This window comes from Papio anubis, chromosome 4 (assembly GCF_008728515.1).
Source record: "Papio anubis isolate 15944 chromosome 4, Panubis1.0, whole genome shotgun sequence".
NCBI lineage: Eukaryota > Metazoa > Chordata > Mammalia > Primates > Cercopithecidae > Papio > Papio anubis.
In genome coordinates, this window is record NC_044979.1 from 145159355 (window position 1) to 145177654 (window position 18300).

At 40.3% G+C, this 18300-nt stretch overlaps 1 protein-coding gene across 6 annotated transcripts in view; it reads right to left on the reverse strand.

Moving 5' to 3' along the window:
* The window catches only part of SDK1 (sidekick cell adhesion molecule 1), a 653438-nt gene that overhangs the window by 435416 nt on the left and 199722 nt on the right, over nt 1–18300 (reverse strand). For all 6 annotated transcript variants that reach the window (XM_031665629.1, XM_031665628.1, XM_031665627.1 and 3 more), the window contains one exon: nt 12218–12351. In XM_031665629.1, coding sequence (XP_031521489.1) covers nt 12218–12351 — 134 coding nt within the window. The remainder of the gene's footprint in view (nt 1–12217; nt 12352–18300) is intronic.

Sequence of the window (18300 nt, forward strand, 5' to 3'; positions counted from 1 at the left end):
CACATTTTTACGATGCTCTAAAACTACATAAAATAATACCTTTGGTATCCACCTCAAAAAGCTACACTTCCTAGTTATTCCTGGGCAAAATAACAGTTTACACTGACAAGCAGAGGTCACAGGCTTTCTTATACTTTCCCAAGACCCTCTCAGCCAAACACAGAGGTATACTAGATTTGAAGGAACTAATTTTGTGCTAAAGAGGGTATTCTTCAAATCATAAAAGGCAGAGGGGTGCAGGCAGAATAATTACCTAAAATAACAAAGAATCACAGAGAGAGACTATTGCTAAGAACTCACTAATTAGAACACACAGAAAGAATCTACATCTCCAGATAAATTTCTGGTTCCTATTATTTCTGATACAAATTCAATTTCTTTACATCTCAGATACAAAGTGTTCTTGGAAAAGCAGGGAATATAGCACTCTGGATTTGGTAATGGTGTTTAGCGTTGTGAGGCGGCCTTTCACTTTAACAGATACTTTACCTGATTTTCTATGGGCTTGATTTAATATTCTCAAACACATTGTAAAGATCTACAATTTTAATTACCTGCTGTAATTGCCTTCTATAAGAGCCAAAAGAACATCATTTACAATGAACAGTCATAAAACATTATGACTAAGTGGCAAAGGTGGAGCTGCACTGTTATCCGAAGGTGACCAATTGTTAGGCCGCATTCACTACAGCGGCAGCCAGATTAAGAAATTACAACATGATTTTAACAATCAAAAACAGTTCTGCAATATAAATAATCTCAGCAAGTAAAATGGTGAAAGTCTCTCTCGGGAAAAGACAAACCTGGGTTCAAAACTAACCCACGTAATCAACTGCATAGGATTAGGGAAAGTAATTTGTTGCTTTGATTTGTTGCCTCATCTGTAAGATGGGGATAATACTGACCTTGTGGCCTCTTGTTTACCAAAAACGGTGATTAAATGGTGGTTATTATGATTATTATATTATTATTTTAAGAGATGGGGTCTTGCTCTGTTGCCCAGGCTGGAGTACAGTGGCGTGATCTCAGCTCACTGCAGCCTTGACCTCCCTGGCTCAAGTGATCCTCCTACCTCAGCCTTCTGAGCAGCTGAGACCACAGGTATGCACCACCACACCTGGCAGATTTTTTTTTTTTTTTGGGTAAAGACAGAGTCTCCCTGTGTTACCCAGACTGGTCTTGAACTCCTAGGCTCAAACGATGCTCCTGCCTCAGTCTCCCAAAGCACTGGGCATGAGTCAACATACCCAGCTGATTAATTTTTTTTGCCCAGACTGGTTTTGAACCCCTGGGATCAAACGATGCTCCTGCCTCAGTCTCCCGAAGCACTGGGCATGAGTCAACATACCCGGCTGATTAATTTTTTTAAAAAATGAGATATAATATTTACATACAGGGCACAGAGCAGACATCCAATGAACAGCTGTTGTTCCTACTACTACAATAAGCCTTCATTATGCTCTGGACCAAATCACATCTTTTTGTCCTTAAAGCTGGAACCTGAAGTTAAACCATAGGATACCAGGCCTACCCTCAGCAGAAATACCATGTTATGATTGAAGAGGTTGGTTCCACTCTAGATGTTCCCTTTGAATCAGAAAATAATATATTCTCATTTTTCTGAAAGAGGAGATATGAAAAGACAATTTAGCCCAGCAACTCACACAATCTGGATTTTGAAAACCTTAAGAATTCTGAAGGAAGGGAAATTAAACAGGTGTTTCTTAATTAGCAGCTTCAGAATACCGAGCTCATTCGTAAAAGGAAAAATCATACTGGGAAGGTACGGGTAGAACCACTTAGACTAGAAAGTAACTAAAAGCTGAACCCCAGGAAATTCACCAGAATCATCGCTGTATTCAACTACTGAGTAAACACAGTTTTTCTGAGAAAACTATATTTACAACTAGCAACTTGTTCTGTGTGGTCTCATCTCAGCCAATAACCATTACTTTGCTTAGGATTTCTCCAGACAAGCTGTGTAAAGGATATATGTCAGAGATTGTAAAATGATTGCAGGAAAGATTCAATTTTCCATCTCCTTTGTTTGTGCCCTCCAAAAATTCCTTTTCTTTCATATCAATTACAGTGACAAGGAGAGTAGACAAAGTACTTCAATGACCGTAACATCGAGAGTGACCAGAGCTGGAAAGAAAATGCGTAAGTTATAATCTTGGGTCACCCTCAATATATTACATACTCTGAAATGTTATGTTTACCTAATATCATTCTACAATGAAATTATCTTCAATTCCTTATAAACTGAATTCAGGCATTGGCTGCTAAGTCTAAGAAATTAGGTCCCAAAATCAAAGGTAAAAATCATTAGGCCAGGTGCAGTGGCTCACTCTTGTAATCCCAGCACTTTGGGAGGCCGAGACAGGAGGACTGCTTGAGACCCAGAGTTCAAGACCAGTGTGGGCAGCACAGGCAGATCCTGTCTCCACAAAATTTTTTAAAAAATTAGCCAAGTGGGCTGGGCGCAGTGGCTCAAGCCTGTAATTCCAACACTTTGGGAGGCCGAGACCGGCAGATCACGAGGTCAGGAGATCGAGACCATCCTGGCTAACACGGTAAAACCCCGTCTCTACTAAAAAATACAAAAAACTAGCCGGGTGTGGTGGCGGGCGCCTGTAGTCCCAGCTACTCAGGAGGCTGAGGCAGGAGAATGGCATAAACCCGGGAGGCGGAGCTTGCTGAGATCTGGCCACTGCACTCCAGCCTGGGCGACAGAGCAAGACTCCATCTCAAAAAGTAAATAAATAAATAAATAAATAAAAAATTAGCCAAGTGTGGTGGTGCACACCTGTAGTCCCAGCTACTCAGGAGGCTGGGGTGGGAGGATCACTTGAGCCCAGGAGGTTGAGACTGTAGTGAGCCATGATTGTGCCACTGCACTCCAGCCTGGGCAACAGAGCAAGACCTTGTCTTCAAAAACAAAACAAAACAAAATTAGGGTTAAAGTTCTAGCCCCCAAACTGCCAAAATTAAAGAATTCTATCCTTAAATATCTGAATTTAATAATTTAAATTCAGACATTTAACAAGGGGACAGAAGGGAAGGTAGATTGGAGGAATTATTAACACTGAGCTATGTGGAGGAGTTTGTAAAAAATCTGATTAGGCAAATCACTACCGAGTAATTTGTGTCTTTCAATAATCACAGCATAACCGGGAGAAGTAAATGAATACCCATGGTCTCTCTACTGCATCCAACTGGTCAGTTCTGCTTGGTTAGTTAATTCTCCAAGTGCTTGCCTTATGCCCTGGGTGAAGTTTACTCACTGTGCAAAATCTGCCGCAACAGTTCGAGGTCAGTATCTGGGAATTAGGGAGTGTAATCACGCACATCAGTCTTAAAAATCCACTGGGACAGATTGTGTCTTACTTTATATCCAATGTGCTATCTAATGCATTCCTGATAACAAAACAACCACTTTGTTACCAGAAATTGGGACTTATTGTTCTGATGCTCCATTAGTCAGCACCGACTCCAGCGCATCTTCCACTGTGCCCTTAAGCCAAACCAGCGTCCGCCCAAACGTGCCCCACTGGGGTTGCAAAAGGGTGCCAGCCTCGAAGCTGCCGAGCTGAGCCACAGCACACGGCTGCTCTGGACTGAATGTTTATCGGGAGTGGTTTTGATATCAGAACAGAAGACCTCCTTTTTTAAACCAAAAACAAGCTTCTCTGAGGTCTGCATGCACAGAGCTCTTTGCAGCCAGCCTCCCTGCTAGAAGGCCACCTCCCCTCAAGTTTTGCCTACTCCTTGGGCTTCTCTCTTAGACACAGTTTGACCCCAAGGGCACACCCAGCCTCCACTGTATATGCTGTTCTGCGTTTATAGGAGAAACGAGTGTTTTGGGAGGGGGACAAATAAACTTTGGCTTGAATCCTCAAACTTCCCATTGACTATTCTTGTGATCTGGGTCAATAACCTAACCTCTCAGAGCCTCAGTGTCCTCAGCTTTGAAATGGAGTTATTAACCCGCAGTGCTGTCATGAAATCTAAGAAGGAAAATATACATGACAATATCTGTCAGGTCTCAAGACATGCTAGGGCCTTCTCCTCTCTATGTACGTCCTTAGAGGGTTATCAGCAGTACTCTCATTTATAAATTATTATCAAATCTGCATATAGCTTCAAACAGTTGTTGTTCCTAGATCACCAAAAAGAATTTTGTAAAACTGTGTATCTTTCCCACATTTTAGGTTGACATCTAAAATTTTTCATCATACGTTTGAAGGACTGAAAAGAATGTAATTTCTAGTGTATTTTAATGTTTTGTTATTTCAGTATATTTTAATGAAACTACTGCAGCGCATCTGTATGTATTCAAAGGAATCTAAATATTTGATAAGCAGGTCTAAAGATTTGATACACAGCATCACCCATTTAAAAAACACATGAACAAGCTCTAATTTTTAATAGTAAGATATTTTACACCACTCCTTTTCTTTCTTCTTGAATTTGTATTCCCATCTTATACTCCCACAGAATTGTATCCTTTATTCATTACATTTATTGATTCAAAAGAATTTTACTAATTACCATATCATAGCCTCTGAAAAAAAAGGTATATAAATTTCAATCTCAGTGGGGTTCAGTAGCTCATACCTGTAATCCCAGTGGTTTGTAGGGCCAAAGGGGAAGGATTATTTGAGGCCAGAAATTTGAGAGCAGGTTGGGTAACATAGCCAGACTCTGTCACTACAGAAATAGAAATTAAAAAAATTAGCCAGGCATGGTGGTTCAGGCCTGTAGTTCCAGTTACTCAAGAGGCTGAGGCAGGAGGACTGCTTGAGCCCAGGACTTTGAGGCTGCAGTGAGCCATGATCTCATCACTGTACTCCAGTCCATGTGACAGAGTAAGACCCTGTGTCCAAAAAAAAAAAAAAATTCTTAAAAAAAGTGTTTTTGGCCAGGCACGGTGGCTCACGCCTGTAATTCCAGCACTTGGGAGGCTGAGGCGGGCAGATCACAAGGTCAGGAGATTGAGACCATCCTGGCTAACACGGTGAAACACCGTCTCTACTAAAAAAATACAAAAAATTAACGGGGCGTGGTGGTGGGCGTCTGTAGCCCCAGCTACTCGAGAGGCTGAGGCAGGAGAATGGCATGAATCTGGGAGTCAGAGCTTGCAGTGAGCCGAGATCGCACCACTGCACTCCAGCCTGGGCGACAGAGCAAAACTCCATCTCAAAAAAAAAAAAAAAAGTTTTTAACCATATGACTTGGGGGCAAACAAAACAAACCTTCTCTTGGCATGAGTGTTACAATTATTATTGATATTCAATTAATTGTTTAAAGTATTACAAATTTTGATGAATAGGTTTTATGTTTTATAAAACCAGAAAGCATCTCTCAATGACATAAGGAATACAGTTTAATTCTAATCTTTTCTTTTTCATAGATAAAATTTTGTTCATGCAAAGCAATAGATGAAAATGAAGGAAATTTTGTTACAGAATATCTCTCAATTCTTTAAATTCCTTCTAAGTTATATGCCAAAAGTCATGTAGTAATTTATTTATTTATTTTATTATTATTTTTTGAGACAGAGTCTTGCTCCGTCACCTGGGCTGGAGAGCAGTGGCATGATCTCGGCTCACTGCAGCCTTCACCTCCCATGTTCAAGTGATTTTCCTGCCTCAGCCTCCTGAGTAGCTGGGATTACAGGAGCCCGCCAGCGTGCCCAGCTAATTTTTGTATTTTTAGTAGAGACGGAGTTTCCATATTGATTAGGCTGGTCTCGAACTCCTGACCTCAGGTGAGCCGCCCGCCTTGGCCTCCCAAAGTGCTGGGATTAGAGGCGTGAGCCAATGCACCCCGTCGTCATATAGTAATTTATTAGTTAGGACAGATGTGTTTTGTTCTAATAACAAACAAATGCTGAAATCTCAGTGCTTACCACACAAAGGTTTGTTTCCTACTCATAACGAGTCCAATTCTGCTTGGGTGGCCCTCCCAGGCTATTCTTCCCCTGTACTGATTCAAATATCCAGACAGCTTCTATCTTGTGGCTCAATATGTGGCCTGTCCATGGCTGTCCCCAAAGGGGAGGGAGAGCATGAAGGTAACACGCTGGCTCTTAAACACATGGCCTGAAAACGACACTTTATTCCACTGACATGGCCCCGCACCTGCAGAGGGGCTAGAAATCTCTTCCTGTCCTGAGGACAAGTGGACTGTGTTACAGTTAGCAATGATCAAGGTATTTGTAATGAAGTGTCAGCACGTGGATCCCACCTCATTTTGTACACAGCAAAAGGCTGAAAACACCTGATTTATAAAATGATTTATTTCCCAATTATTAGAGTCTTTCACTTTCTCAATTCTGCCCCTGATATTTAGAGTTCTCCCTTTGTTTGGCACCTGGGCATTACACCCTCAGATAATTGCCCGTGTTAAAGATTCAGGATGAGTAAGACAGGAGCCTTCCATCTTGTTCGGAAACAAAGGAGCAGTTGTGAAAAGCAAAATTTGACCTCAGGCATCCTCAGCTCCAGTTTTAGAGTGTGAATATCAAAGGACTGAAAATAGGTTCTTTGGCAATTTTACATGCCTGCCTACGCCTTGGAAATCGATATGTATCCGGAGTGATACTCACACCAGTGATTGCTGCTTTGGGAAACTGGGCATACTGGGCTACACCAAATTTGTTCAAACCTTGAGGGCAAGTGATCATAGCTTAACCTGATTTCCTAAGATTTAACAACAGTGAAATCAGGTTGAAATAAATCACACAGGGGAAAAGAGGACGCCTTGGGATGAGAAGAGATGGAGATATGGTTAAGGAGGCAAGACTGGGCAACAGAAACAATCCAGTTTTGCCTTGTGGGGTGGGGAGAGCATGACGGTCTTTGTTGTGATAACTGAGGTCTTGCTGGGAGCCACCAGCTACATTCCTCTTCTAAAACTCATTCCCCAATCCATCCATTTGGGGCTCAGAAACGAAATATTAGACCTGCTATTTTAACTTACGTTTTCCCGCTGAAAGCACAAGAAGGAAACTAAGTGACAATGCTATTTATTATGCAGGTTGAGTCTGTTAGTCGGGGGGCCCCATCTGATACTCTGTAGGCAAGCTATCCCAAGGAGGGGTCTGAAAATTCTCACTGTCAGAGAAATGGCCAGATGCCCTCATAGGCATGGGCTGCAGTTTCCTCTTTGCCTGGAGAGGTGGATTTATGTACTTGTGTATTTAGTTTTATCTAAACTACCTCTCACAAAGTGGACAACTGAAGTCAAAGGCATTTCTGGGAAGAAACCACAGATCTGAGTCACTTACAAGGCCAGCACAATCAGATGGCAACACACGGCAGCAGGAACACTTGTGTTGTTAGTAGAAGCCACGTCGCCAAGACAAACAATTCTCTGTAACCAGATGTCATAAGAATTTTTCCAAGAAACTAGATTGTATCAAGAAAATCAAGTAAAATATGCATTTCCATTCACAAAGTGCATATCGCACCATGAGACGTCAAGTAAAGACGGAAGGGAACTTTCATAATTAGCGGATTCCCTTCCTCTCTTCTGTCTGATGGTTAATGCTTAGAATTGATAAGTAACTAGGTGTCCACGCACAAGGGGTATATGCTCAAGGCTTGTTTCCCGATGGTGTGTTTATGGAAAAGCATTAGGGACCGAGGCCTAGACTAAGTTCTGTCCAACACCAGCTCAGGAGGCCAGCGCAGAGCATGCCTCATGCTTCACTCCGTACAGCAGGTTCAATGCATGGCTAAATGATTAAACTCATGACTTCACTATAAAATAGACTTCTTATTCATGTTTCTGAAAAATTCTGGCAGTAAAGTGCCATACAATCTATAAAACTATACTTGGTTCTAAATTGCTCATTTGTGATGTGGGGCTAGGCCCCAGATTGGTTTTTAGTAATATTTCAAACAGTTCCTATTGTTTTAGGAACCCGAGCCACGTCAGAGGCCATCTGGAAGGCGTCTGCCTGTTCTCCTCTCTCCCTTTAACGTTAAAGGTACAAGGAAAATAGGAGAGAGTTTTACCTGGGCACACAAAAGCCATGTTTTACAGGGCAGTCCTCTCAAATGACTGTTCATAGACATGATTTTCAGGAATCCACTTTCAACTACTAAACCTATATGAGCCTGCAGTTAAATTAGCATTATAGAGGACAAAAGAATGTTAAGTGGTCTTCAGAATTAAAAGCAAGGGTTTGTCAGCCTGAAGGAGGATCAGCTGAAATGATATCCTATCTACAAATGTTGTTTGAAGAGGAGACATTAAAATGAAAGAGGTGAAAAAAACAGGAAGGAGAGAGGCAGTCATTTCTTTTTAATCCAAGCTTCATCCCTAGTAGAGAATCTCATTACGGTGGACATTTTGAATATTGGATCAGAACTGATGCTATGTCTAAGGTATGTACAATGGCATATAAACAATGACTGATTAACCATTGTGTAGAATTCATCTCATCGCCTAACTCTACGCTTTTTTTTTTTTTTTTTTTTTTAAAGGAAGAAACTCTTATTCACATAGTAATTCGGGTCAGAAGTTCTGTTCCACAAAGGTTAACTCAATGTAAAATCTTCTAAGCAAAAGCCAAAAATAGGTTGACAGGTTCATGAAGCTTGCCCGGGTCTGACCTCAGAACAGACACGTCTACTCTCAGGCAGGCTCAAGCCCTTGTTTTTCTGGTGTGCACCTGAGCAGTGGGAGCCGGCCATGAAAAATTCATGCAGGACGCTTCAACAGTCCCACCTATGTCCTTAACATCTGCTGGCTTCACATCACATTAAAACTTCAAAGTGGATCCACCCTTGGGATGGCAGCAAGCTTTCACCGGGGCAGCGGGGTGGAGAGTTCAGAGAAGTCCTCTCCTTCCCTACAGGAATAGTGGTGCAGAACATGCTGGAATTTATCTTCTTAACCATGCAAAAGGGGAGAAATGTTAAGAGATAATCATGCCGTCTACTAAATATGCACAAAACAGCAGGCAGTACCATTGTGGGACTGCATCTCACTTCTAACAGTCATGCTTTTTAAAAAATATGTAATATTTAAATCCAAAACCTCTTTATCTTTTGCTTCCCATAAGCTTCAGGTGGAGCCACAGTATCTAGCAATTGAAAAGGGGTGACGTTTTTGAACTCTCAAGTACAAGGTTTTGATGAAATTGGATTACTTCCTCCTGTTAGCTGGGTGACAGCGCATCACTTATTTAGATGTTTTGAGACACAGCTAGACCTGGTTGCCGCTGCACTCTGACACGGTGCTGTCCTCAAGGAAGGAACAGATTATTACCACAACAGCAAACAAGAGGCGGGGCTGTGTGACACTCCGATTTTAAACTAATCACAGCACAATCCACCAGGAATTTAATTGCCAGTACCCGATCATCCCCATGGTGTCACTACATAATGGTTCCCTGCTTTATTCTCCCGACAGCAAGAAAAAAATGTGTCTTTGTTAAATGATAATTGGCTGTAATATCTTTTGATTTTTCTGAAATGCTGGCTGGAAAGTTTTCACAAATTTTCCTCAATCTTGTGTGGTGTTTCCACAAAAGCCTACATCAGAAGAAAAAGATATCTAAGTCTGCAGAACACTCTATCTTACTCCCAGTATCAATAGGTCTCGAGAAGATCTAATTTCATAACAAATCTGGTAAGGAGACGCAACCTCCAGTACTCCACAAACTCACCAGGAGCAAGGTGGCCAGGACCTCAACTGCAGTGTTCATTGCTTAGAGCACTCACTGAATTCCAGAAAGAAGCACAGTTTAAACAATTCTGGGGGATTCTGCAGATTAATCAAGACTTCTGACTTTTAGAGGTTTTCAAAATAAAACTTTTAGCAAAAAAAAAAAAAAAAAAGAAGAAGAAGAGGAAGCATAATTGGCTGCCGTTTAACATTTAGCTAAATCCCATATGTCAACAGGAAGGTTCTCCTAAGAATTAAAATAAGGCAGTTTCCTCAACCTCCTTACTTCTCCCATTTCACCTGGCCCTCATAAAAAGCAAATAATTCATAAAGGCACAAAATGTAGGTTTTCTCCTGAGATTTAAAATAAGTCTGTATCATTAACTGCCTTGTATCTCACTTTTTACACATTTTTACCTGGTGCCAATGAAAAGTTAAAAATGTACATACAAAGGAATAAAATGCAAGCCAGTTAATTATAATATTTATGAGCAGCTTTCAATATACTTTTTGGTCAGGGTAGAAACTGAAATTACTGAAAAAAAAATTTACATATTCCAATTATCTAACACCATGGTATTATGTTAGTACAGCAGTGTGCAAATTCACTCTACTTGCTTTCTTTTCAGCTGGCCCTTATAGAGTAGGCAGGTAGGCAAGGACTGGGTAAGGACTGTTTAATAACTTTGTGATGTTAACCAGAGTTTCTGTGGAATAATTTTTTTCCCTCTTCTACCAGAGGAAGGCCAACTTCCTTGTTTCTGACGCAGAATTTCACCCCCTTTGACTCATTATTATCCGGGTAGTTATATTACAATTGAGTACAGAATCATATTTGCGAAACAAGATAAATGGCTCTACTTGTAACGTTTGGAATCATTAAAATAATAACAATTTATTTGAAAATACAATTACCATTCTTTATCATCACCCTTGGGAAAAAATCTCAATAAATCATCCTCATTTCTACTGTAATTCCTGATGCAGACAGTCCTTTACATCGCAGTACAGCACGCACTGGATTTTGTGAACCCCACACCTAATCCATGTGCATCATTCTCCATGGCATCACAAAGACCCCATTCATCCTAAATCTGTACTGAGTCTACATTCTGGAGAGCAAGATTCAGTTCCTCAAATTAAGGAGCTCAAGGCAGGATGACAACACATCATGGCCACTTGGGACCAATTAGGCAGGCATCTGAGACTCCACTCAGTTAACTCCCACAGATGCCTACACCCAGAGTTTGCTACAAAGATTCACCCAGGAAATTCTACTGGGCCTAAGGCAATTGTACCCCTCGAGGGCCATGTGAGGCAAATACTCACTCCATCTCACATACTTTTTTTTTTTATGAGACAGAGTTTCATTCTTTTTGCCCAGGCTGGAGCTCACTGCAACCTCCGCCTCCTGGTTTCAAGCGACTCTCCTGCCTCAGCCTCCTGAGTAGCTGGGATTACAGGTGCGCACCACCATGCCTGGCTAATTTTGCATTTTTAGGAGAGACAGGGCTTCACCATGTTGGCCAGGCTGGTCTTGAACTCCTGACCTCAAGTAATCTGCCTGCCTTGGCCTCCCAAATTGCTGGGATCACAGGTGTGAGCTACTGCGCCTAGCCCCACATACTTTTCAAACCACCTGCAGGAGGAAACCATTCCTTCAAGATAATTTTTAAAAAGATAAAATCCACTACTATACAAACAAATCAATATAATTCACTCATATGATATGATCATAATAATCTGAAATTTACCATCCACCATGACTAGTTTCAACCCTATTTTCTCAACCGCATGACAACTTCATTTCATACCATGAAGCTTCATGCTGCAAACATTTGATGACAAGCCTTCTGATATGGATGTCTGAATCTAGTTTAGTTCGGAGTTCCTGCTTTGGGTGATTTTCCCTTCTTTAGCAATTAACTCTTGCTGGAAGAATTTAAAGGCCAAACATGTAAAACTAAGTTTCCTCAAACTAAAGTCCCCTCAGATAAAATCTACAAATACCCATGATTTGTGTGCATTCTCTTCAAGAATCAGGCTTTTAGTTAAATTAGGTGGAAAAAATGATCAACTGATTATGCTTAAATACTCTAATTTTGGTACAACTTAACATGTAGAATTTCTCAAGGATTTTCTTGTTAGATTAAAAGAATATAATCTATACCTAATCTAGTCCTGATTTAGGTTTATAGATACAATTCATTTAAATTGAAAGGTTTTTTTTGCTGTTGTTAGGAACAATATGCATTGACTGTGTATAAAAAGCAAATACTTTTTCTTTTTTAATTCCCAAAACAAATAAAATCTGGCATTCAGAAGTATCAGTTAGATTCACATTTTTCTGCATGTCATTTTGAAGAAAGAAAAAGCTCTAAAGCTCTCCAAACTATTGGCATTGGATCAACATTAAACCATAACTACTACACTAGAGAGATACAATTTATTGCAAAATGTCCCGTCAGACAGTGGTTATTAATTAAAGCAAGATTTTATTGCGTTCAGAATTATGATTTGGGATTTCAAAACTCACTTGCTATGCTCAAATGAATGAATGGGCTTGTCTTGTTTTCTCCATTCTTCTCATTCACGGCCTGCACGTAGTATGCCCCGGCGTCACTGGCTGTCGTGGCCAGGATCACCAGCTGATTCTCCAACGTGATGGCTCTGTTTCAGAAAAGAAGAGGACAACGTCAAAGCTACTCCAGGGAACTTACTTGTAAGACACAATTAATTAGGTCAACGATAAAGGAATGCCTAGAGTTTAAAAGAAGAGCTGGAAGGACAAAAACAATACACAGGCTGACTTCAAGAATACGACAATGGCAGAGAGAGTCTCTTCTGGTCCAGCTAGCACCCTGCAGCCCCAGTGTCCGAGCCTACCGGGTGCTCCACATCTGCGCCAGCACTTGACTGTGAAGAAGAAAAATGTTCTGGAACACAGACATCCAGAGTTCATTAAAACTCAGAGGTTCTTCCTCTGAGAATGTATAACACCACCAGTTAGAAGGAATCCCTTCAATTAGAAGGCTGGACCACCACAACCCTGACCCAGGGCAAGTGAATTAGCTGTGGTTTTCTCCACCTCAGGGGAGCCTCATCAGAGGCTTTGTGTATGGATACCTACACTGGTGCATAGAAGGAAAGTTGCCAATGGGCACAGTGCTGCCCCCCTTCAACTTAAATTCTCCCATCATTATTAACTCCAGGCCACGTCTTTTTCACCTGTATTATCTCCCCATGTCTTAGAAGTGCAAAGGACGAGTAAACAGTCTCCTTGATCGTGACCAAGACCTTCTCATTCATCCTGATTCTAGTGGGAAAGGCATCTCTGAGACTCGTTTAATGCACCCGCCCTTTCTCTGAGCCACTGAGGCTCACAGAAATTAAGCTGCTTGTCCTAGGTAACACAGCAACTTAACAGCAGAGAAGGGACTAGGTCTTTTCCCAATCAGATTAATACTCATCCGATCACACCATAGAAAGACTCTCATTATACTACTTAATTTTTTAAAAAGAATAAAAACAATACAGACACAACTTCCATGCATCCAAGGAACTTTTATTTGAAATGGGTGTCTTATGGTATCCTTCCCTTATAATTCTGTATTATTTTTGCCAGTTAAAGAGGTAGATGAGGGAGGTAAAATTTGCTTAAAAAAAAATACGGGCTGAGCACGGTGGCTCACGCCTGTAATCCCAGCACTTTGGGAGGGTGAGGTGGGCAGATCACGAGGTCAAGAGATCGAGACCATCCTGGCCAACGTGGTGAAACCTCATCCCTACTGAAAATACAAAAATTAGTTAGGTGTGGTGGCACGTGCCTGTAGTCCCAGCTACTAGGGAGGCTGAGGCAGGAGAATCACTTGAACCTGGAGGGCAGAGGTTGCAGTGATCCACCACACCACCGCACTCCAGTCTGGTGATAGAGCGAGACTCCGTCTCAAAAAAAAAAAAAAAAAAAAAATATATATATATATATATATATGTATCTATGTATGAATGTGAGTAAACTATTCATTGGCTGGTGAATTTGGCTTAGAAGGTAAGATGCATTTTGAGCACCAAATATCATTTAGTCTAAGCTCTTTTTTCAAAAACAAGAGAAACATCTTGGGATTCCAGAGTGAGCTGTGCAACCCACAATTGCGTTACTCTACAGGGAATAGTTACAGCACTTTCAGATTCAGATCCTCTAAAATCTTTCTTCTGGTAACATTAAAATCATGCAAAAAGAGTAACCTCTCATGAGGAATTTTAGCATTATAATCATCCTTTTTCTTCCTGCTACCTTTTGCAGAGCTTTTTCAAAAACTCTTGATTTTTATACATTATATAAAATTATCTTAAGAAGTTATTGCTTATTCAGGGTTCCCATAGGATATATTACTGTTTGAGGTCTCTATGACTAACTTACTTCATGTCTCATTTATGAAAATTTCCCTATTAGGAAGTTTTCAATTTTTAGTCCCATAAAAATATTCAAAAGAGTTTTATTATAATTATTTATGGCTCCTTTATAGATTCTTTTATAGAACCATAGAAATTGTTCCATTTTATTTTAGTATATGTTATACTGGCAGCTAAAATTAAATATGAATATTTACTACACATGAAGTTACATATTTAGTAGTACAATTTAAAAACTGAATATATAACGTTTTCTTTAACATCTGATTTTTACCATAGTAATTTCAAATATGCCTATTGTTTCTCAGAATTATCCTTATAATATGACCATGAATTCTCCATATTATTTATGGCATTATTTTCAAGAGTATTGAAAATTTAAAAAGTACATAAAAATAAAAATATTAAAGTTTCCATCTATTATAACTTTTATCTTTAGGCTTATCTTTTTCTTTTAGTTTTTAATTTCTATACAGGTTTAAGTCAAAATTCATGAAAAAAAAAAACTGCTGCTGCCAAAAAGACACCATGAAAATGCTACATCTTTGGAGAATGTGAAGATTAATTTCCCAGAAACCAAGTGTTTGTTCCTATCCAAATCTTTCTGAACAGAGCATTTCTACAAGAGACTGACTTTTTAAATGAAAATAAAGCATCTAAAACCATTCATCTTAATTTTAAATTCTGATAATTGCTGTAAACCTTAAGAAGAAACCCATGTTTAAAGACAGTAAAGCAGGTATCGTGCACCCATCCTATCTTCTTAGCGGCCTTGATTTTGTTGTGGCAACCATGGCTTCCCCCTGCAATCCAGCCACGCAACATGAGAGAGCCGGCCCCATTCCCAGTATCAGGTGTGGGTCTTGATCATTTTGTCCCCACGTGTTCCTGGTGGTGATTTTATGGCTACGAGAGAAACGACCTTCGCATGAAGCTGATAATGGTGATGGCAGAACAGAGAGAATGGAAAGCACTTGGGTCCTTCACGACCTCATAGAGCCAATGAACCAACCATCCAGCAGCCTGTCCTGTCTGGGGACTTCCTGGTTCATGAGGTCAGATACTTCCTGTTTAACCTTGGTAAGCTAGTACAGATTCACAACAGCACATGCAATAACATCTTTTTTGGATTTTTTTACGTGTGTGTTCTATGCACTGCAAATAAATCCTGCGTATCTGTTTCTACATATGTGTGTACACATAAAATGCTATCAGTGGTTAGTCCGAGCAGTACAATTACAGGCTATTTTCTTTTGATTCTACCTTTTAAAATATTTTCCAATTTTTCCACAATAAATATCACTTTTGCTATCAGAAGGTAATGAAAAGAACACAGGGGCCTGCTAGGTAACTATGATAGCAAAGTTGAATACTTTGCTCATAATATGAATTACTTGGCTTTATTATAACATAACTCCAGATTACACATTTAAAACTTACACTGACTTCATAGAAAAATTATAATATTTGGCCTGAGAGGTTTTCCTTTAACTTGATTAAAACAAATATATGTGTGGCTTTAAATAAAATTACTTCCTTAGTCTTCTTCCATCTTTGTACATTTAAAAATGAAACCTCATCATTGTAACTCCTAATTCCATGGGATAGTAGTAAAGAGAAGAGGGACAAAAATGACTGAGTGCGATATGGGTGAGATGAGCTGCCGCTCGGGAGAAGACACTGCTGCATCATGAAGAACAAGCTAACCGGTCCTGAGGTACTAATTATAAGCACAGGAAGGGTTTTCACAAGAGAGAAACCAATCTGCTGTTTTTCGTTGCTGAGACTGATGAGCAAAGTACCTGTGCAGTTCAGCAAAGGAAGACCATTTCCAGTGGGCACTTGCTAAGTGCTTCTGACCATTCTTCACTTGATTCTCCAACACTCTCCTGAGGTACTGGGCAAAATCATAGTTCTCTATTTTAGAAAAGATGAAATCCGAGGAAGAGAGGAGCTAGCTGGGGTCTCCGACCACGAGCATTGAGGTAGATAGCTAGACCCACCCCTTGGGCATGGGGGAGGGAGGGCCGCCTTGCTGGGCCTCAACTGGGAAGCTCCCTGACATGCTTGCATGGCGAGGGGTTGTGGCCTTCCCCACGCCACAGCAGATCAGCTGCCTTCAGGGAGGTGATACTGACATCGGAATCCTAGAATAGGTGCCTGAAGACCAGGAAGGAAGAGTAAGGGTATGCATTCACCCTGATCACCACTGGAGCAGAATCAAATAGCTGTTTCATTATTTAATCAGCCACTATTGGAAACCCCACTCCCTGCTCAGAGTGGAGGAGACACTAACCTGAACCAGGACACGCTGTTCATGCCCCATGCAACTTAGATAGGATGTACTTAGAAGCTGTAAGAAGTAACAGGGGGCACTTCAACAACTTCCCCTTAAGAGTATCTGTGGGCCCAAGGAGAGGAGTTCCAGGAGGTGTCCAGAAATATTTTCATGATGTGAATATTTTCATGATGTGCTCCCAAAGCTTGCGATGTAACCAATGCTTTGGCTTCCGTGAAAATATAAATTGTCTTTGGTTATCAACAAGTATTTTGCTCTTTAACACTTACCATGAACCAGGGTGGTAATATCCAGGTCAATGTATACATTATGATGAAAATTCAGTAAAATGTTTAGTGAAATAACTTTGCCCATAAAACATAGAAGCATAATTTGAGTCCATAGTTTGACCACTACAAATGTTAAAGTAACATTTGACTAGTTTCAAATGACCTTCAAGTACATTAACAGAAGGTCAGCGTGCAGGAAGATGCAGAATATTAGTCTGTAAAATCTTAAAAAAAAAAAAACAACACTTAAAAATATTTTCCATTTTAATTAAGCAACTTTTAAAAGGGTTGATTCTAAGGCTTAGTGTTCTGAGTATAATCTGGATCTCATGCCTCACAGTTTAAGCAAGTTCAAGGCAGACAACTTTGAAACTGATGAACTTTCCTTAGCTGTATAACAACAAGAACTACAATTGCTTTCAAGTCCTTTTGGCACTAATGAGTCCCGGAAGACTGAATACATGTTAAGCTGACAGAGTGACATGTTTATTCCATCAAGAGCCAACACTTGCTGTTGACCGTTTGCTCTGGGTGTAAGAAAAATATTTTAAAAGCCAGAGAAGAGAGAATTTAGGAAACCTGTTTCTTATAATTTCAAACCAATAGAAACCACTAGTTGAGTTGTGTTCATTAATAGAACACATGAATCCCTAGCACAGACCAAGAAGTCCTGGACAAATGGGATTGCAGCTCAGCACAGCTGCATTCAGGCAGGCAGGCTCGCTCAGAGGAGAAAGCCATTAAATGTGAGAACTGTGGTTCTTCAGTAAAGGATAAGTTATACTTCTGCAGTAGGAGAAAGACCAAAAGATGACCAGAGAGGGAAGAAACTAGAGGCAGGAAAAGACCGATCAAGCCTCTACCAGTTTAGTTACCATAACGGTGCATGCCTTGAAAAACATTTCAAGTTAGTCTATGCGGGTATCCTTTTCTATGATAGTAATTGTTATGTTCATAATGGCAAGTCTACGGGAAAATTCCACTGAATTTATGTGAATTCACTTCTATCCAACTCTTCTATATTGACTGACTGTCAACGCTTAAATACAGACCCAAGTGGTGGTAAGTTGCTGGTGGAATTTCTAAAATGGTAACTCCTTTAAAATCCTTTGGATTTGAAATACATTCAGATACACCTTTGTTTTCCCTGTACACAATGATCCTCCAGTATTTAATCACAGAGCCAAACAGTGTGTAGTCGATAAATGTGTGTTAAATTAATGAAGAAAAAGAAGGGAATCTCCAAGTATTTGTATTTGCATTTTTACTCTGACTACTCCTTTCTGAGCTTGCATATTTAGGTACCTGGAACCCAAGCAAATACAGGAGTCATTTAACCATTTTCTAAATATCTTTGCAGTGCCTATTGTGTGTGTTAACACTGTCCAGGGAAGACATACCAGAAAATATGGCTGTTGAACACAAGGGGATATCTTAGTGGTAAGAGCTGCAAAGGTGTAAAAAGATAAATGATGGCAGTATGGAATGCCAAATGTGTGAAGCCAGTCTGTTCGTTTTACAGAATTTTAGAGGAGAAGCAGATACGCCACATAGGCAGCAAAGTCACCACAAAGCACGCGGGTCCAACCACATCTGTTTCCCTAGTGATAGTGAAAGTGTAAAAATCTGATGGGATAT